Source organism: Vipera berus, assembly GCF_964194415.1.
Source record: "Vipera berus genome assembly, chromosome: Z".
Classification (NCBI taxonomy): Eukaryota; Metazoa; Chordata; class Lepidosauria; order Squamata; family Viperidae; genus Vipera; species Vipera berus.
In genome coordinates, this window is record NC_138205.1 from 97511668 (window position 1) to 97533520 (window position 21853).

At 39.4% G+C, this 21853-nt stretch overlaps 1 protein-coding gene across 1 annotated transcript in view; it reads left to right on the plus strand.

Annotated features, from left to right (window-relative positions):
* The window catches only part of DGKB (diacylglycerol kinase beta), a gene marked incomplete at both ends in the record, with an annotated part of 346918 nt that overhangs the window by 86669 nt on the left and 238396 nt on the right, over positions 1 to 21853 (plus strand). The window contains 4 exon segments of the mRNA XM_081346260.1: positions 1849 to 1923; positions 12923 to 12935; positions 12937 to 13002; positions 13006 to 13009. Coding sequence (XP_081202386.1) covers positions 1849 to 1923; positions 12923 to 12935; positions 12937 to 13002; positions 13006 to 13009 — 158 coding nt within the window.

Genomic DNA, 21853 nt, shown 5'->3' on the forward strand with positions numbered 1-21853 from the left:
AATTGCCCTGTCTTTGGTAAGCTCTTGGCTTGTTAAAGCAGTTTTATTTTATAGATCACAATAAATATAGCCTACAGTAAATATTATGACTACAGTTTTGAAGTTCCATTACAAGTGGGCTTTATTAATTATAACTAACTGTGGTTATTTGGGTCTATGTTGCAATATCTTTGGAGCTCAATTGATAATGCTGTTGGATTTTTGACTCCTCTGGACCTTCTGTTCCTTTTAGATATCCCAGTTATAAAACTGTTTCAGCCACCTTTCCTTTTTTTTAACTTTTGACACTTTCCATGAATTCAAATATTGGTTGATTCTGCAGTCTTCCTTTTAAAGAAAGGATAGATAAACTATCAGCACTTTAGTTTATTTTCTTGCTATTATTCTTTCTTTTTCTTAATAACACATGTCTCTATTTCTTTGACACTTTTTCATTGTTCAGGGCCACATTATCACAAGAATTAATTCTTGGGAACTATATTAAATATTCATGGAGGGATAGGAGTTGTAATGTAAGCAACAAAAAAGATGGAATAGTTTCATTTCCTCCTTTCTTTTTCCCCCCTTTGTTTTGTTTTTCTTGCCTGGAAGATTACTAGGGAAAGGATAGATATCTTTCACCAGAAACATGATTTTGAAAAAGTCATTTTAAATTTTAAACTAAGGTCCATATAGAAGTGCTTAGTTATCTACTGCTACTTTTAACCTTTCCTAAACTATTTTGTTCTACTTTATTTAGGCTGTCATGATTCTGTGTTTTTATTTAAAATCTCTTGCTGAATTCTAGCTTTCAGTTATCTGGTTCCTTGATCCCATTGTCCAAAATGCAAATACATTATGTATGTGAACCAACTTGTAACTTTCTAATTATCTAGCAGAAACTTTGTCCTTGGAAGGCTTTATTAAACAACAACAACAAAAATAACAGCTTAAAATAACAACTAACCATTTTCTCATTCAAACAAAAAAGGAAAAAGTACAGGTATTAGGATGATGCATTGATTTGGTCTAAAATTGCAAGCAATTGCTCTTATCAATTGTGTGCTCCGGTAGTCATGATAGTTACAGTTCATCCAAAAGGAAGCCAGTCACCTGACTTTCTTTTCCCTTTTTCTGAATCATATTCAGGCTAGGAATAATGGATGCGTTTAATTTCTGAAAAAATTAAATAACATTAACCAGTGATCAGTCATTGGCAAATGTATAGGTGGATGTAATATATATAAGAGATCCAGTTTCATCTTTTTATATTAAAATATTATACAAGTAGTCCTTGACTTACAACAATTCATTTAATGACCATTTGAAATTACAATGGTATTTTAAAAAAGTGACTCTTCTTTTAGATTTGTAAAAATAGAGAAATGTTCATTTAGTGATAGAATTGTAAAAGGTTTGATTGAGCAAAATTTCAGGCAACAATAACAAAAGTAAAGTTGTAAGGCCCAAGGATCTGTAGGTATGCTCTCTTTGCCATAGACAGTACCAAGATCTATAGTGCTCTGCAGCTTGGTAGGCTATTGATATATGACAAATAGATTTTGAAATGGACTAAAATTTGAAAAGCAGTTTTCAGTACAGTACATCATGTACAAATGAATTTAAGATCTTTCTTAACTAGGTCTTGCTTGATATCTTATTTACTTGACTTTGCTCTTGTTTACAAATTATGCAGAATAAATGTTAGTGTGCTCATCTGTCTATATATCCTGAAATATTAACATTGGTAAGTATAGTGCGGGATGCAGTATGACTTTGTTTAATCCAAGATATTATTATGTGGTAGAACTGCCAAAACATAATTTGTTGCCAATAAAATTCAAATATTTTTTCTATCCGCAAGTATAGAATTTATAGGAAATTTCAGTATCTTCTGAATCCGCATCAGGTTTACAGCCTTGCAGGAAATGAACCAATGCCAGGGTAAGTCTGCATGTTGTCAAACATGAACTTATTAAATAACATAGCCTAAAACACAATGATATTCTGCAAATATTGTATAAAGAGAAATTAATTTAAGAAATATATTGCTGTAGCTTGGTGACATAGTTGAGAGTTCTTCTGGATTTTTAAATGTAAGAATTACCTTCTATTTGATATATATTAACAAAGTTTTTTAAAAGGCTTACAGTGCTTAAAAGAAAGAAAAGAAGAATCACACAGGTACACACAGTAGCATAATGCCACAAGAGGGTAGTATTTTGTGAATATTCATTTTTAAATGTTTAGATCATTTCTAATTTTTATTTTCTCCATTTAAGAAACTACTTAGTCTTGAAACATTAGTAAAGAAACTGCAAAAACCTCTGATTAATTATCTGTCCAATATTGCATAGCCTTGTTTATTTGTGTTTTTCTTATGCAAGTTAATTTAATTCTGATTTCCCAGGCCATGTGTGTACATATACATATATTTATATTATTTATTTCTTTGTCATGGCTATCAGCTGGATACAAATTTCTTTCAGTAACAAAGAGGCTTTATAAATCTAGTTTTCTTCAATGAACATAGGCTTACAGATAAGAAATCAGGACCACACATTATTTCTACCGACTGTATCTCTGTCTTTCACCTGCCAGCTGTAGTCTTATACCAACCCAATCCTAAGAGACATATATCCTTAGAGGTCTGAGTCACTTTTAAAGGCAGCTAGCATGAGCCAAGCTGTGTTTCAAAACTAGAAAGCACAATTCATGGGACCAAGTTCCACAGATAAAGCTCTGATCACATTCTTAAATATAACTCAGATATTTAACTGGAACATTCAGTAGCCAACTGGAAAAGGAGTATGTTAACCTGCCTCTGGCCAGCCCTACTTAAAATGTCCAATATGGTTGGAATTGCTGCTCCTTTTTTCTGTCCTGTCTTATCACTTCCCAGTTGTATCTCTTCGCAAATATTCGTGAACATCTGAAAGGAAGGTTAATGTGTTGCTTCTTTGGGCATTACTGAATATTCTCCAAAATATTGTTATTTTGATCGTTTATAATATCTCTGTCTGTATTGTAGTTCATTATTCAGAAATGAAATAACCATTATCAGATTCAGTCATTTGAAGAGTCAGATGTTCTCTGTTCTTTGTCTACACTGATAAACCAAAGAGATCATTGTTGATTTCAGAAAAGGCAGGCACAGCCATACTCTTCTGTGTATTAATGATTCACCTGTGGAGATGGTTTTCAGCATCAAATTTATGGGTGTGCAGTTAACGAGCAGGCTGGCTTGGTCACTCAACAGTGAAACACTGGTAAAGCGAGCACAGTGGCACCTGCATTTTCTGCATCACATGAGAAAAGTACATCTTCCTTCCCCTATCCTTACCACTTTCTACAGAAGGATGATCAAGAGAATCCTGTCATACAGCATTACAGTATGGTTTGGAAGCATCACTGCTTCAGACAGGAAGGTGAGACAGAGAGTGGTGAGGATGGCAGAAAAGCTCCCTTCCATTCAGGACATAGCATATAAGCATTGCTTGAACAGGGTCTGCAAAGTTGTCTGGGACACTACACATCCTCTTCACGATCTGTTTTCTTTGTTACCTTCTGGGAGGATAATGTTGTGATTCCGTGCCAGCCAGTGGACCTGGCAGTTGAGTCTGGGGAATCAGAGGAGGAAGAGGGGCCTGGAGAGCCATCAAAGTCAAAGGAAGGCTCTGATAAGCTCCAGGACTTACAATCTAATGAAGAGCCAGGCCCCTCCACTCATGCTCAGGCTGAGACCCAGCTGTACTGTGAAGCTGAGTCAGACTCTGAGGACTCACAGCTGAAAGACATCATAAGGTAAAGGTAAAGGTTCCCCCGCACATGCATGCTAGTTGTTTCCTACTCTAGGGGCTGATGCTCATCTCCGTTTCAAAGCCAAAAAGCCAGCGCTTGTCCGAGGATGTCTCTGTGGTCATGTGGCCAGCATGACTAGATGCCAAAGGCGCACAGAACGCTGTTACCTTCCCACCGTAGTGGTCCCTATTTTTCTACTTGCATTTTTACGTGCTTTAAAATTGCTAGGTTGGCAGAAAGACATCATAGACACTCGCAAATGCCGACAGACAACAAGAACAGGACAGAGGGAGGCAATGGGGCGACTCCAAGGGTGAAGGAGAAAGCATTGAGAAGCCATGCCTTGGGGCTGCATAATAAAAAAAGGAAGGTGTGGGTGATGCTATTGAAGGCAATAGTTTGCAAAGGACTCAGGTTTCATGGGATCATGTTCTGAGTGCCTTGCCTGTGAACAATTCTCCGTTTGAATCATGTTTTGTTTGTCTTTACTTTTGGGACATTTTCAGGTTTGTAAATAATATTAAAAGGGGTTTGTTTTTACTGCATTTCCAGCCTACTTGTTGGAAGAGGGCTTTGTCCTTGTGAGTTAACAAGGACTCACGTAGCCTGGGACAGAACAGATAACTTTGTGGTAGTCGAAGCAGAACATCCAGATTCAGTCACAGTTTTGTTCCATACAGTATTAACCTTGTGAACTCTAAAGCTTCCTCTTTCCACTATATATTCAAGATGGATAGTGATTAATATTCATATGTTATTTATAGGTAAGAGTGTAGGTTTATATATATGTTGTATATAGCATATTTAAATGTTATACATTTTATTTATTTATTTAATTTATTTATTATATTTTTATACTGCCCTTCTCCCAAAGGACTCAGGAGGTGCATAGGGCAATAAATATAAAAGCAGAATACAAAAGTTAAAAAACAATTAAATATAGTGCCCAAATTTAAAACAATAATTAAAAACATATTAAAACCCCTGCCCTAACCCATCAAACCAGGTCGGATTGCTCAAATAAATACGTTTTTATATCGCGCCGGAAGGAGCGAAGGTCAGGGGCCATCCGGAGCTCAACTGGCAAGCGGTTCCACAGGTCTGGCACGCCCACAGAGAACGCCCTCCCCCTGGGGGCCACCAATCGGCATTCTTTGATCGGAGGCACCCTGAGGAGGCCCTCTCTGTGGGAGCGCACTGGACGGAGGGAAGTTGACGCTGGCCACAGGTGTTGCCGTAGGTAATCCGGACCCATGCCATGTAGGGCTTTGTAAGTCATTACCAACACCTTGAATCTCACCCAGAGGACAACCGGCAGCCAATGCAGCTCGCGGAGCAAAGGTGTAACATGGGAGTATCGGGAAACTCCCAGTACAACTCGTGCGGCTGCATTCTGCACCAGTTGGAGCCTCTGAGTGGACTTCAAGGGAAGCCCCATGTAGAGAGCATTACAGTAGTCTAGACGAGAGGTCACGAGAGCATGAGTGACTGTACGCAAGGCATCCCGGTCCAGATAGGGTCGCAACTGGTGCACCAGGCGAACCTGGGCAAAGGCCCCCCTAGTCACAGCTCCAATATGCTCTTCTAAAGAGAGCTGTGAGTCTAGAAGGACCCCCAAGTTGTGCGCCCTATCTACAGGGGGTAATAACTCACCCCCCATGGCAAGAGATGGAATAACTGGAATATCCTGGGATGCCAGCACGAACAGCCACTCAGTCTTGTCAGGGTTGAGCCGAAGCCTGTTCCTCCCCATCCAGACCTGGACCGCCTCCAGGCAACGGGACATCATGTCAAGGGCATCACTGGGGTGGTTTGGGGTCAAAATAAAAAGCTGGGTATCATCAGTATACTGATGACACCCAACTCCAAAACCACGAATGATCTCACCCAGCGGCTTCATGTAGATGTTGAACAGGAGAGGCGAGAGGACCGATCCCTGAGGGACTCCACAAATGAGAGGCCTCAAGGTCGACCTCTGCCCCCCTGCCAACACCGACTGTGAACGTCCCAGAAGATAGGAGGAGAACCACTGAAGAACTGTGCCTCCCACTCCCAACCCCCTGAGATGTCGCAGCAAGATACCATGGTCGATGGTATCAAAAGCCGCTGAGAGGTCTAAAAGGACTAGGACAGAGGAGCAACCCCTGTCCCGAGCCCGCCAGTGATCATTCACCAGCGCGGCCAATGCCGTCTCCGTGTTGTACCCAGGCCTGAAGCCCAATTGGTACGGGTCTAGATATGTGTACACTTTTGACAGCAAGCAACAAAATTTCATTTTTAATGTGTGCCAATGTGCCCACAGTAAAAAAATGACAATAAAGCTCACTCTATCTATCTATCTATCTATCTATCTATCCATCCATCCATCCATCCATCCATCCATCCATCCATCCACCCTCCCACCCACCCATCCATCCATCCATCCATCCATCCATCCATCCATCCATCCATCTTATTCCTGGTTGCTCTTCTCTGTTTCTGAGTCCCTGACTATTTGAGTTGAAGATGAATAAGAAAATGCATTTGACTTCAGTAATTTCTCAGTATAGATTTAATTAAACTAACATTCCAATGTACAGTATTGGCCAAAATTGTGGAAACCGTTTAGGAAAAGTGTACATTTGAGGTTTGATGGCTAATAACACCACTTTTTTTGGAGTAGTATTGTAAAAGTATATATCAATGGAAAGATAATTCAATCAAGAATGTAATGAAATAAAATGTGTTCAATTATTTGTATTCTATGAAAAATTATAGCCAAATAACCAGAAAAAGGAAGCACAACTTGCTTAGGTTGATATCAGATAGCTTTCCTTCATCTGATTGTAGCCAATGAGCATAAGTGCTTAGGGAGCCAGTCAGGTGTCATCTTTTTTGGCAATGAGCCAATCAGATCACAGTAGGATTCAGTTATTGATGTCATGTATTGAAGCAGAGAGGAAGACATTTGTCAGTGTGTTATGTGATCGTTATCAAGTTGGTTGGTTTGTTTTTTTGTTTTTTCATTTAGTGAGCTTGTAAAACAAGGTAAAATTAAAGTAATGGTGCAAAGAGTTGACTGGTCACCCAGAAAGCAATGTAAAATAGTATTATTAAGTGAACAAGACCACAGTTATAGAAGAAAAATTGGTGGAAACTTAACCCAAGATAGCATTTCTAAGTTTTTGAAGAGGTATAAGGAGACTCAGTCACTACAAAACCACACTGGTAAAGGCAGGAAAAGGTGCACAACAGCAAGTGATGATAGAAAAATTAAGAAACTGCCTACGTGACAGAAGAAAATCATATGGATATATACAAGGTAAAATGGTGCAATGCAATGTGAAGTTGAGTGCAAGGACTGTTTGGCGCAGACTGAAGGAATTTGGCCTAAAACCTAGAATTCCACAAAAAAAGCCCCTTTTATCTCTCAAACAAAAGTTGAAAAGACTAAACTGGGCTAAAACCCATGTTACCTGGACAGAGGAACAATGGGACAGTGTTATTGGGAGTGATGAGACCAAGATCTCTCTGTTTGGTAGTGATGGCATGAAAGATGTAAGGAGAAGAATTGGAAAAGATTTACATCCTGATTCCATTACATGTACTCTGAAACACTCAGTGTTATGAACTGTGGTTGTATGACATCAAAAGATGTGGGCAGAATTTGTGTGATTAATGAGAATATAAATGGTCAAAAATATACTAATCAAATACTTGAGCCCAAACTAAAGCCTTCCGCACACGATCTTTTCCAAGACAATGAAGCATTTATATTTCAACAGGATTCAGCTCCATGTCATGTTGCTGCTGTGTGCAAAAAGTGGTTTCAAGACAATCATATTCCACTGCTGGAATGGCCTGGGAATAACCCAGACCTTAACCCAATTGAAAATCTATAGAACCAACTAAAGAAACTTGTTATTCAGAAGCTACCCAGCAATAAAACCTAGCTAATAGAAGCAATAATTCCATCTTGGTTTCACATTATAACAGCTGCAGAACTAAGGGACTTGGTTCACTCTATGGGAAGATGTTGTAAGGCCGTAATTCATGCTAAAGGTTACCCAACTATGTATTAACTGACATGGTGATAATTTTTGTATATTTCATTTTTTCTATGGTGATAATTTTTGTATATCTCATTTTGTATATCTCATGGGGGGGGGTGAAAGCCCTAATAAGCAGGAATATACATAGAATGAAGGCTATTGCTAAGCACATTGATTTGTGCTTTAGATTGTAAGCCGCCCTGAGTCTTCAGAGAAGGGTGGGATATAAATGGGATTAAAAAACACACAACAACTGATATTCTAATAGCAAATCCTTCATAAAGGTTATTGCATTACATTCTTGATTAAATTATCTTTCCATTGATATATAATTTTATGGTACTACTCCAAAACAAAAGTGGTGCTATTAGCCATCAAACTCAAATGTACACTTTTCTCAAAAGGTTTTCACAATTTTGGCCACTACTGTAGTATTTTACTTACTTCTACAGTCTAATTTATTGCTATTTTTGTTCATTCTTTTTAAAATTTCTTCAATGAACCTTATAATTAAGCTAATACTTTTAAGGGATAATTTGTTATTTATTTCTACATTTTTCTTCATAATTTTTACCTTAACTAACTTGGCCTAAAAGTGGATGAGTGTAAATAAGCTGAATTGATTCTTACTGCTAACAACGTTAAGACCCTCCTAGTCTAGTACAGGAATTTTCAAAAAAATTTGAGGCTGCAAACCCTGTTGGTTAAAAAAAAACAACTGAACCCCTGATCAGTATTGATAAAAATTTGTCTGTTTTCAAATGTGGGTTTGGGATTTTTTTGCCCTTAAACTCTATGGAGGTTTACCACCTTTTCAGAGAACTATAGAATTCTATGGAACACATTGTGAAAATCCTGCTTTAGTTGATTCATTTACTCTAAATCAGAAGAAAGGTATAAAGAATGGGGTTCTCAGCATGCCTCAGTGCTTATTAGCTTTCTTTTCAAGTGGAAAGAGGACAACCAGGAAAGGAATCTCTCTCTTCCTACAGCAGCTATATAAAAAAAACTTTCCTATTGAGCTTTTTTATCAAATTTTAAAACAGACTGAAACAGAACAATCTGAAGGAAACCAGTTACATTGCTATTTGAGCAAAGCAGTTTTCAGGAGTCTGGTGTGCACCCCTAATTTCTCTCTTTGTGTATCTTGTTGCAAAAGCAAGTACATTTTGCTTCACAATATTTTTGCAAAGACTACAATATACAATTCCTTTGAGGCAGCATTTGCCTTTGAGTGGCAGGCAAGAAGTCACACTCCAAAAAACAGGTAGAGCAGGGCAAGAATTTGAGAAGGAGCAGTACAATCAATACATTTGATTTAATTGAATTTTAAATTAAATGAATTTAATTACTTTAATATTACTGAAATTACATTTTAATTACATTATTACTTAATTTAAAATCATTACACATCATGTAATTTCTGCTTCTGCCACATGCAAATCTAGTTTGGTGGCATCCTTGTGAAGGATGTGCTGTATATTTACTAAACATATGAATTAAAAAGAAATTAAAAAGTGAGAATGGTGATGGGTGAAGGAAAAAGAGACCTGCAAGGGTAATTTGGTACTTTTTCTTCACTACATTTTATTTCACTAAGGACCAAATTCAGTCCAACCTTAATGAAACAGTAAGATGGGCTCTCCCATAAAACCAAATATATGCTTTTGCAGTGGCGTAGCGTGGGTTGTCAGCACCCGGGGCAAGGCAAGTAATTTGCGCCCCCTAACCCGGCGGCTTGGATCGGATTCGCACAGCCAGCACTGCAGTGAGAGAGAGTGAGTGAGCCAGGCAGGGGCAGAGAGCTGCGAGTGCGAGCGCACCCCCCCAGATGTTGCGCCCAGTGCGGCCGGCCCCCCCTGCACCCCCCACACTACGCCACTGTGCTTTTGCAATGCCTAAGTATATTTTCTTGAAGCTTAACTTTAAGTATTAGCTTTGTGGATTTAATTTTTTTCAGTGATAATTTGACTGACAAAAATATATTGTTTGATTAATATTACCTTGATATTAAAATTCCAGCATGAGAAAATGAGTGTAAATTGGAGAAACCATGCAGGCTCTGCAGCTGAACATAAATGTAAAATAGAACAATACATTTAGAAAAAAGTCTTGCTTAACAAAGTGACATGAAAATTGCCATTCTGGTACACTGTGCAGTTTATAATATGCACCTGTTTTACTTTTGAAAAGAGTTTTACTGTTCACTATTCTGTACAAGCAAACCATTTTGTCAACAATTGCTACAGTTGATTTAGTTACATTGAATAATCTGAAATTCAGGTAATATTCATATTATAAATAAACAAGAATTGTGTAAATAGCAATTCAGTGGTATGTCTCTGTGAAAAGCAGAGAGATCACTTTTCCTGGCAAGGAAATATTTCTAAATTGTGCTATTTTAAAAACCTGCAGTTGTTTTTCTTCAACTTTCCCATATTTTGCATTCATATTTTGCATTCATATTAGGTTTTTTAAAACTATGAGGATATTTATGCAATTCTTAGTTTATTTCTCAGATCATTGCTCTTACTAACTTGCAAAAATATACAGAACAGTGTTAATTTTGATAACTAAGAAATTACATTTTGAATATGTTGTCACTATTATGGTTGCTGAGAAAAAGCAAAAGCAAAATTCTCTGGTAACATGTAATCCATCCTTTTCTGATGGTGAAGATGTTTTCTGTGAGGAAATAAAATAACTGGACAGTTCTTTATCATTTGATTTGGGAACCCATAGTTGCAAGCACTTTCTCATAAGCTATCACCTGTCCCTACTGACTACTACTACAGTTAACAGAATAACCAAATTGGAAGGGACTTTGGAGGTTTTCTAGTCCAACCCCCTGCACAAGCAGGAGATCCTATACTATTCCAGACAAGTGGCTGTCCAGTCTCTACAATCTGGGTAGATTGTGATTCCTAAATACTGTAGATGAATGAATCCAGGATCATCCTAGGAATGTTGCTCACTGAAAAGTCCACATCTATCAGGAAAATTTATTCCCAGAAACTGGCTAGCTTAAAAAGAGGAATAAAATATTGTAGTGGCTAATTCAATCTAGTTTTTATATTGATCGCAAAAGTATCCTGAGGTATCTAATATAGTCTTTTGTCTGCAATTAGGACTTCTGCCCTGATGCCTCTCACAATGCAAAAGTACCTGATAAAATACTTATGTTGCCACTTTAAGTTCTTTAGTTACTAAAGCAGTCTTCTAATTATATTGAACTTTTATCAGTCCCTAGCAAAATCCTTATGGAGATCCAGGACTTCTGGAGGAAAGCAAGTTGAGGAGAACTATCTCAAAGTGTTATAAGTATTTAGTTTCCCAAGCAGGAATGAGCAGGATTGCTTCTTCAAAAAAAAAAAGCTGCTTACCATTTTGTTTTATTTTAATGTTATTTTATTTTATTTTACTGAACTAGAAGTGAGCTTCTTTTAGATAAAAAAAGATTACTTCTAATATCTGATTTAAAATTCAAATATTTATTATAAACCATATTATTAAAATTTTCTCACTGCCCAGTGGATCTTCCAATAGTGTTTCAATAATAATAATAAACCTTTATTGTCAAAGTACATGTGTACATTGAGATTAGCTGAGCCTCCCCCCGTGCTCCCTCCCCCCAACACACAGTGACAACAAACCCTCCATCCTACCACACCATGTGAACCAACTGCACCACACACCAGCCTCCCAAGTCAATTCTGCATACATTCACAGAGATTATATCCCATTCAAAAGCCTAACAGCCCACGGATAAAAGCTGTTTTTCAGCCTGTTGGTATGGCTGGCTGTACTCCTATATCTCCTACCCGATGGTAGGAGAGTAAAGAGATACCGTCCAGGGTGTGAGTCATCCCTGATAATTTTCCTCACTCTTCCAAGGCAACGAGCCCTGGCGATGTCATCCACTGGTGTCAGGAGACAGCCCACAATGTCTTGTGCTGTGCTCACTACCCTCTGTAATATTTGTTCTACCTTCTGTATAGAATAGATACTTTTTTTCCAGAATCTTATGCTTTTGACTGCCATTGAAGGGTGTTTTGATTTTATGTCTGCAGCAATATTTCAATGAACTGAGAGCATAATGGCTCTGGAAGTGATGTCCTACTTTGTTTTCATACCTAATGTTTTCCTGCCTTTCTTGAAAAAGTAGTTACTGTATTATGCCTAAATCTGTTTGCCATTAACTGGGATTATAAACTACAAAAATAAGAACTTTTGTTATTCATCTATTGCAAATATACTTTAGTGCTGAACAGTCCAAATACTTTACCAAAAATGAAAATAACAATCTATAATGTGATCCTCCCATTTTTCCTTTCACTGTGTTCGATTGTCATTTATTTTACGAATGTATCCACATATTCACTTCATCATGGGTCTAGTACACGGGTGTCAAACTTGCCACATCATGTGACGTATCGTGACTCTTTGCATTGCCGGCAATAAGATGAGTGCGGCTATGGTATGATGAAATCGGCCTGTGGGCCAGTAGTTTAACACCCCTGGTCTAGTATATTTAATTGCTTCTGTGGTACAACATTCATATACATTTTTAACTGTTTGAACTATTGATATAATTTAAATTAAGAATTATTAACTAAGATTTTGTTTTAAAAGCAGATATCCTCATTATATTATGCATTGGAAGTACATTATGTCTACTGTATAGTGCAGATTTAATTTGATTTTAACTTGTGTTTTAAAACTGTTACTGTTAGCTGTAGGTTGCAGAAAAATGATGATCTTTATGACTGGTTGGCCTCTACGTACCAGTTAATCTTTATATCTTAGAATATAGTTTCCCAGGAGATTAATGTTTTACTGCTCACCATAATAAAGTGCATGCTACAATGAAACTAATTTTATTATATCCTTTTGCAGTAATTACCATCTTAAGGGTATATAACATGCTCTTATAATATAGACCATTGTATCTGAAAATTACAACTGTTATGAACTATGTGCTGTCCTGCTGCAAGCTGTATATAGCTATTTTTTTTCAAAGTGAGCAACATTATCTGCTGTGTAAATATTCTATTCATAGTGTTAGTAAAGCCAGCTTCTGAGACATAATTTCATTTTTTTTACTTTTTCAGATTAAATTTTTTCCCGAGATGTTTCTGACTTTAGAGTATTGGCATGTGGTGGTGATGGAACATTAGGTTGGATTTTGGACTAAATAGGTAACATGCATTTTTGTTTTACATAAAACTAGCAAGAAATGTCTGAAATTTGCTCTTTTTGTATTAATAATTCTAAATTCATCAGAAGAAGCCAAACTTTCTTTGCTTCATGTTGGAGTAATTAAAAAGGGAGGTTACAAAAAGGAAGTTGGTTATGAGAGTTTGGGGAAATTATGAAACAGATATTTTTAGTTGTTGAAATGCTTCATATATTGTTGATAGGGAATGTCTAATAGTATTATAATTCTTTGTTAATGCACTGGATTTTTGTCAATAATATAGGATACAGTTCATCAAATTGTAATATCCTATGTAATAATGACCTTATACCTCAATATTGAAGAGACATATAAACAGAACATAAAAGAGTTGGAAGGGACTTTGGATGTCTTCTAGTTCAATCTCATGCTCAAGCAGAAGACCCTATATCATTCCAGACAAATGGCTGTCCAATCTGTTCTTGAAAACCTCTTATGAGGAAGCACCCTCAACAGGCAACAGGCAACTGTTCTCACTATCAGGAAATTTCTCCTTAAATCTAGGTTGCATCTCTCTTTGATAATCTTCCACCTGAAAATTCTTGTCCTGGCTCAGGTGATTTGGACAATAGGTTGACCTCTTCCTTATGACAACCCCCAAGTATTGGAATACTGCCATCGTGTCATTTCTAATTCTACTCTTTGTTACTCTAGGATACCTAATTCTTGCAACTGTTCAGTGTATCATTCAGCTTCCCTTTTTATCTTTGTTGCCTTTCTCTGCACTCTTTCTAGATTCTCAGCATATGACTATTTCTTAAAATTATCATTATTTTATTATAAACTGAAAATATTTTATCCATAGTTTATTTTACTTTTTAAGATTTGCTAAACAGATAACCTGACCTGGATATATAGTGTGAATTTTATGTAAGATTAATCAATATCTTAATATTTAAAAAAACAATATGTATTTGTGTATACAACTGCATACAGGCAGTTCTTGACCTACAACTGTAATGTCTCCTGCCCATTATATTACACATCATGATAGTCATTAAGTGAAGTAGCAACATGATCATCTTGCTTAATGAGTCCCATCCTTGCTGTCCCTAATGTGCTTGTTCATTGACCACTCTGGTTAGTAAGTGGAGCCTCAGGGGTAAGGAAGTCCTAGAAGGCCAAGCATAGGCCAGGCCTGCTTTTCCTGAACCTTTCCACCCTTCAGATACTCTTTCCTTGGCTCCTCCTTAGTTCTGCTTTCCTTCTCACACCGGATATTTGTAGGCCTTTCCCCACTATCAGTACTGGCAGGCCATAAACCACAGAACCAGTCAGTCTTACCAGGGTTGAAGAAAAAGACTGTTGCCTCCCGTGTAGATCCTCATATCTCCAGCCACAGGAGTGGTTCTTGGTGTTATTTCTTTGTTGGCCCAAGGTGTGCAACTGGGTATTATTAACATAAGGATTATGCCACACATATGGGGATGGATGACCTTACCCAGGGTCTCATGTATATGCTAAATAGGAGTGGGGAGAGAGAAGGGCTCTAAGACACTCCATAAACCAGGGGCTCAACTTCTTCCACACCCAACACTAACTGGAACTTGTTTTGAAAATGAGAGGAGAACCTTTGCAACACAGTGCCTCTTTCTCCAATCCCCAGAGTCAGGTCAGAAAGAAGCCATGATTGATGGTATTAAAGCCTGAGAGATCAAGTGGGGCCAGGAATCCTGACTGAAAAGTGTCCAGATAAACCACTTATTTTAGAGTAGGAAGCCAATCACCTTCCCTAAAAAGGGAATCTTCAAGACTGGATGAAAATTGTCCAGATCTGCTGTTATAATTTATATAACAGATGGATCCATGAATAGAAGTTTGATAAGATTTTGGACAGAAGGATCTGGATACAATGAATGATGGGAGAAGAATATTTAATGGAGATTGCTGCAGCAGCAGCAGAAGCTTCTGCTGCATCCAAAGCATAAGCTAAGGATTTGTTTGATTTTGGGGGTATTATGAATAATAAGGGGTATGTATGTGTTATATTGATTATGTATGTATGTATGTATGTATTTGTTTGTTTGCTTACCTCTTCCCAATAAAGTTTATATGGAAGTGATATAATTCATTCCAACACTAAAATTGTAATATTTTATGAAATTATATATTTCCATCAACGGTTTGTAAATCTTTCACTATCTGTCTCAAGGTGAAAAACCAGATCTGTCATGGTCAGCTGATGCAAAATGCAAATTCAATTCATTTTTTTTTAGTAGTTGGACTAGGAGCCTTACTAAATCCTTGTTTTGCTCACCTTTTAGATGTATTTTTAATTGAAGTGCTTATCTATATCTCACGTAGAATTAAGAAAGATAAACAATTCTTTCAATTAGAAATGGTTTATAATATATGACATGCATGAAATCATTATTTTGAGAGAAAGATAGAAATAATACTTGAAAAACAACAACATAGAAATAAAGACTAGCAATTAAAGATAGATACGCAAAAGCTTTATGTCATTAAATGAAATTTAAAATATAACTAGAAATAAGAATAAGATTTAAATCAGTGTACAGAATAATTGTTTTTATAACTGTGTTAAGATTTTTAATTTAAGACAAATTACTTTTAAACATTTTTGTTTCTTATATTTCATTTTTCATGCTGGGTACTATTCTACCTGTTTTAATGTTTATTAAATAACAATTTTTATATAAAATTTAATATTAGAAAGGATCAGCAAAATGTTTGGAACCATATATATATTCTCTTACAGGTTAAACTTTGTACTAGAACTGAAAAAATGCACAGGAAATCCTGATAGTTTCCAATAAATTACTTTCTCTGTGCCAGCATGTTTAAAGCCCAACTACACTCCTTTACAGAATAATTGTGATAAAAGGTCTAAACCCTGGTTTGATAAATAATGTTTTAAAAATGCAGAGTTTAGGTAGTTTCTATCTACAGAAACCATGAGTCAAAGTACTCACCAATGTTCCCGAAAAATCTTATGATCATTGAAAAATAAATACAAGTTTCCCCTGACAGGGAAAATTAAAGGTAACTGGAAAAGGCTGCACAAGCAGTTCTCAAGAAAAATCATAGCCCGTATAACCATCCTCTATTGCCATACAAGTGCTAGATTTAGTTCCAGTCTTTATCATTCGATCTCACTTGAGATCTGGGCCATCTGTTACAGTGATTTTTTTCCACATATTTTCACATGTCAATCCTACCAGGTAGCCCAAGTCAGGATACTGATATTGCAAAAGCTACTGAAACTCAAACTCATTGTTGTAGATTATAATTACAGAATCTTAAGAATATTTAAGAATCTTAAAATATTTTGTCAAGATTTTCTATCACCCTCTCTTATGCCATACAGTTTCAAAAGGTGGGGTAGGAAAACCTTGAGTCTGTTTCTCACATAGGAAGTTTCTCTAGGAAGTTCTCTTCCTAGAACTGATGTATTGTTTATTGTCTTTTATCTGCAACAACTCCTGAATACCTTAAATAAATTCATCTTTTTTCCCCCTGTACATTACCTCCACTTAGAACTATCCTCTTTTTCTGCAGGTGAAGATTCTTGGCAAATAACTACAGACTCTCCTATCCTTGCTTGGCAGTTCCTCTGGAAGATTTGTATAGTCCCATGTCCTATATAGCAACTAGTACTTGATGGTCTATTGCAGACATGTCAAACACAAGGCCCGGGGGCCAGATCCGGCCTGCGAAGTGGTTTCATGCGGCCCGCGAAGCCATCCTGGAAACAGTGAGGGAATGGCTCCCACTGCCTTGGCCCTGGCCCTGGCCCAGAGATCCTCCTTCTGCCAGAGACCCTCAGATCTGTCCCACTCCTGCCCAGGCCCCCATAGGCACCCTTGATGTGAATGATGTAGAGCTGGCCATGCCCACCTAGTAGGCCATACACACTCTAGCCACGCCCACCCAGTAGGCCACGCCCACCCAGACCATACCCACCCGGCCCCCTGAGGGCAACCGCAATGCTGATGCGGCCCTCAATGAAATTGAGTTTGACACCCCTGGTCTATTGTATCAGGAACCACCAAATCTTGTTTCATTATATTGATAGCAGTCACAGAGATAGAACTTGTGTGAGAAATTTCAGATATACTTTGCTACCATAGTATAGAGCGTGACCATTTGTTACATATTGCCATGGCCATTCTGATTCAGGGTAACAATTATACCCAAACTATTCATGCATTAGATGCAAATTATGTGCACTATTGCAGGAAAAGGTTAGGAACTTAAAGGCAACTGTAGCCAAACCCCAATGTATGAAAGAAAGCTACATCCAAACTGAACCAAATAATGAACAAATAACTTCCAGAGGATTTGACCCCACTGATAAACCCCTAGAGGAAGACAAATGGAGGTATGTCATATACAGAAGGAAACAAAATACTCAAAGAAAGAAACAGGATACAACAAGCAAACCCCTTGTGCCGAATCCTACCCAACCAGAAGCAGTCCCATTAAAACTGAGCAATTGATTTCTCCCCTTAGATGGAAACATGCAGACCCACAACCTCCCCCTCAAAGAAAACACGCAGACACCTAGCAAAGAAACAACTTCAAATATCCCTAAAAAAGCCACATCAACAAACACACCTGAGATAAACAGAAAAGCACCTCAGACCACAGCCCCGCAAAAAAGGAAGGCGAGTGTTGGTAATAGGAGATTCTATCCTCAAAGGAACAGAATCATCCATCTGCAGACCAGACATACAATCCAGGGAGGAATGTTGTCTCCCTGGAGCAAAAAACAAAGATGTGGCTGAGAACCTAACCAAAATAATTAGACCTACAGATTACTACCCCTTCCTCCTCCTCCACATTGGGACAAACGACACAACAAACAACCTGAGTACAAAAGTGAGAGATTACAAACAACTAGGCAATAAAGTTAAGAAGCTAGGAGCACAAGTAGTGTTCTTATCAGTACTCCCAATGAAAAGCCAACACCCATTGAGGGAAAAAAGAATTTTAGAAATAAACCATTGGTTAAAGGGTTGATGTTGCCAAGAAAACTTTGGTTTCCTGGATCATGGACTGCATTTCCTATGTGAAGGACTCTTGGCAGAGGATGGGCTGCACCTCACGAAAACAGGCAAAAATATATTTGGAAAAAGATTGGCCCAACTCATCAGGAGGGCTTTAAACTAAAACTGAAGGGGGAGGGTGACCAATCTCTATAATCTCTAGAACCCAAAACCAATCACAAATCCCAAGAAAACAAATCAAACAATGAAGTAGGCAGTGATGAGAAAAAAAGAAAAACTCAAACAACAATCTGGAGATGCAGGAAACATACCCACTGTCTGGCATAAAAGTCTTAAATGCTTATATATTTACTTGGAGGGGAGGTCGGGAGGGCCCAGACTTAAGCAGTCCCTACGGGGGTGGTGCTTCATATACAAATGCTCAAAGCTTGGGGAACAAACAGGGTAAACTAAAAACAATAGTACATGAGGGAGGGTATGACATAGTTGGCATAACAGAAACCTGGTGGGACAAAACCTATGAATAGAATGGACTGATGGATGGATACAAATTGTTCAAAAGAAACAGGTTTACAAAAAGAGGCGGGGAAGTTGCACTATATGTAAGAGAACACTACATATCTACAGAAATGGACATGATCAAAGATAAAATCTCTCCAGAATGGGTTGATATAAAAGAGAAAAAAAGTGACATTGCCATAAGTGCATATTACCACCCAACCAATCAGAAGAAATAGATGAACTCTTTGCCAACCAGTTAACAAACATATGTAGGAAGCATACCACAGTAGTAATAGGAGACTTTAACTATCCAGATATCAACTGGAGACAAACTCTGCAGTAAGCGGGAGATCAAACAGATTCCTAACCAACCTAGCTGACATCTTTGTCACTCAAAAGGTGGAGGAGGGAACTAGACATAAACCTTTATTGGACTTAATCCTTACAAATAGAGAAGAAGTGATAGAGGGAATTGAAATTGCTGGAACCTTGGGTGAAAGTGACCACATCATACTGGAATTTAATATAATGCAAACACTAGCAATAGAAAACAATCCAACCAGAGTCTTTAACTTCAAAAAAGCTGACTTTAACAAACTCAGAGAGAACCTAGGAAAGATCCCATGGATGAAAATCTTAAAGGGGAAAACAACCCAAGAAGTGTGGGAAACCCTGAGAAATGCAAGCATAAAAACCCAGACCAGCACAATACCACTGAGAAAGAAAAACAAGAAATTCAAGAAGAAACCAGCACAAAGATGTCTCTGACAAACTGAAAGATAAAAAGGACAAATGCAAAAAATGGAAAGAGGGGCACATAACTAAGGCTGATTATCAGCAGATAGCCAAAACATGCAAAGTCTCAGAACAAACAAAGACTTGCAACAGAAGTCAAGAATAATAAAAAAAATTCTTTTAACATATTAAAACAAGAAAAAAGTTAAGGAAACTGTAGGCCCACTAAAGAGAAAAGATGGCAGGGAAATAACAGGCAACAGGGAGAAAGCAGAGCTGCTTAACTCATACTTTGCATTAGTCTTTACACAAAAAGAAATTACAACCCAACATACCAAAAACAACAACAACACAGCAAAAGACTTACTAGAAACAAAAATTAAAATAAGAAAATGGTAAGAGAACATCTATTCAACCTTGACTAATATAAATCACCAGGACCCAACAGATAACATCCCAGAGTTCTGAAAGAACTGGCAGATGCTATCTCAGAACCATTGTAGCACATCTTTCATAAATCCTGGAGCACCAGGGAAGTACCTGAGGATTGGAAAAGGGATGATGTGGTTCCCATCTTCAAGAAAGGGGGGAAAAATGGATCCAGGAAACTACAGTCCAATCATTTTATTGGATATGACCCAGGTATTTCTGGGAAGATCCTACAAAAGATAATCAAAAAACAGATCTGCGAACAACTAGAAACAAACAAAGTCATAACCAGTAGCCAGCACAGGTTTGTTAAAAACAGATCATGCCAAACCAATTTTATTTCATTCTTTGATAAAGTGACTAAACTAGTAGATCAGCAAAATGCTGTGGATGTAGTATACATTTCCCACATACAGTGTTCTAAGATGGCGGCGCCTGGAATGGCTGCGGCTGCATTGGCTCTTGAAGGCGAATAGTTTTGGGAGGGATAGTAAGGGCTATAGGTCACATGATCAGGAAGATTTTAATGTGTTTGAGCAACATGGTGGAACTAAGGTAACATACGACATACGACCAAATATCTTTGCTGGCCTGGCGAGTTTCTAGTTGTTTTGGAACTGTTGGTGAGACCGTTAAAAGTCGTTGGCGCTGTTTGAATTTGTTCTACCAGCAGCAAGATCTGACTGCTGGCCTAGTGATGGATTGTATTGCAAATCAGGGCTGTTTGCAGTGGAGGCAGAGGAGGAGAGGACCTGGAGCTTATAGAGCGAAGGAACTGGATTAGGCTGTCGGCAGGCCCAGAGGAAGAGAGAGAGGCTTTTGGAGGAGTTGGTGGTGGTGGCAGCAGCGTGCTCCAGGGGCGAAAAGAAGCAAGGCCTCTTTAAGGAAAGGGTGGAAGAGTCAGGATCAGAAAAAGGAAAGAAGGCGAAGTTGTCAGAATACAAGCGAATTTGAGGGCTAATCCACATGGAGCCCCATTTCCATCTGTCCTGTTTGCCATCGTTCACTCCCTAGAGCAGGGGTCGGCAACCCGAAAAAGGAAGAGAGCCACTGGGAACCGGTTCCATCACACACACATAAAAGTGGGAGCCGCATGCGTGCGTCCATGCACGCGCATGCGCAAAAAAATGTCTTGCGCATGCGCAAAACGGTTTTTTCTTGCGCATGCGCGGACGCCCGTGGTTGCCACCTTCCTGTGTGTGTGATGGAACTGGTTCCCAGTGGCAGCGGCGCCGCCACCTTCGGCAGCCTGTAAACGTGCTGCGGCAGCTCTCCCAAAGAGAGGAGGGCAGCGGCCTGCAAACGGGCCGCGGCGGCTTTCCTCCTCTTTGGGGGAGCTGCCGCGGCACGTTTGCAGGCTGCCGAAGGCGGCAGCTCTGCAGGCGGGCCGCGGCAGCTGTTGCGGCCTATGGGCGCGACATTCGGCAGGGCCCCTCTTCGCAGCACGGTGCGAGGCCCTCACCCCCCACGGACACGCCCTCCTCGCCACGGGAGCCACCCCCGCCATCCTCGCACACCACTAGTGCAGGCCCACCTCGTCTTGGGGGCCTGCCCTCCGCACGCCGGCTGCATCCTCCGATCGACCGACGCCGCCAGGGAGACTGCCCGGTGTCGGGCTCGACACGCCCGACACCCGGTGAGGCCGCGGAGGGACTCACCGGGCCCCGTGACCAGCTGCCGGCATCTGTATGCAGCCCCCACATTACTGCGGCCTTCCACCGAGCCGGGGAAGAGCGCGGCCGCCGGGACAACCCAGCAGCCACCGGCGCCTCTCTCGATGCCCCAGTAGCCACCGGGGCCTTCCGGCAGGCCGGGGAACAGCCGTGGAAACGCGCAGCCGGCTGACATGACCCAGCGCTGACGCAGTGGGCCGAGGAAGAGCGCAGGAGTGGGGCAGGAGCGAGCGTGCCTGTCCTGCTCCTTTTCTCTTCCAAGCGGCGCTGAGATCTCGCTTTCCCCCCCTCTTCCTCCCTCTCTCATGCTTTACATACACACACACACACACACGCACGCACACACAAAAGCACAGAGTTCCCCTTCCCCCTTGTACAGGAATGAAAGGCCCCCCGAAGGAAGCCCGGCCTCTTCACCGGACCGATCAGCTGAGGAGGTTTTTGCAAGTGGGAGACGGGCAGAGCAAGATAGCCAGAGACTCCTCAGATGGCGCC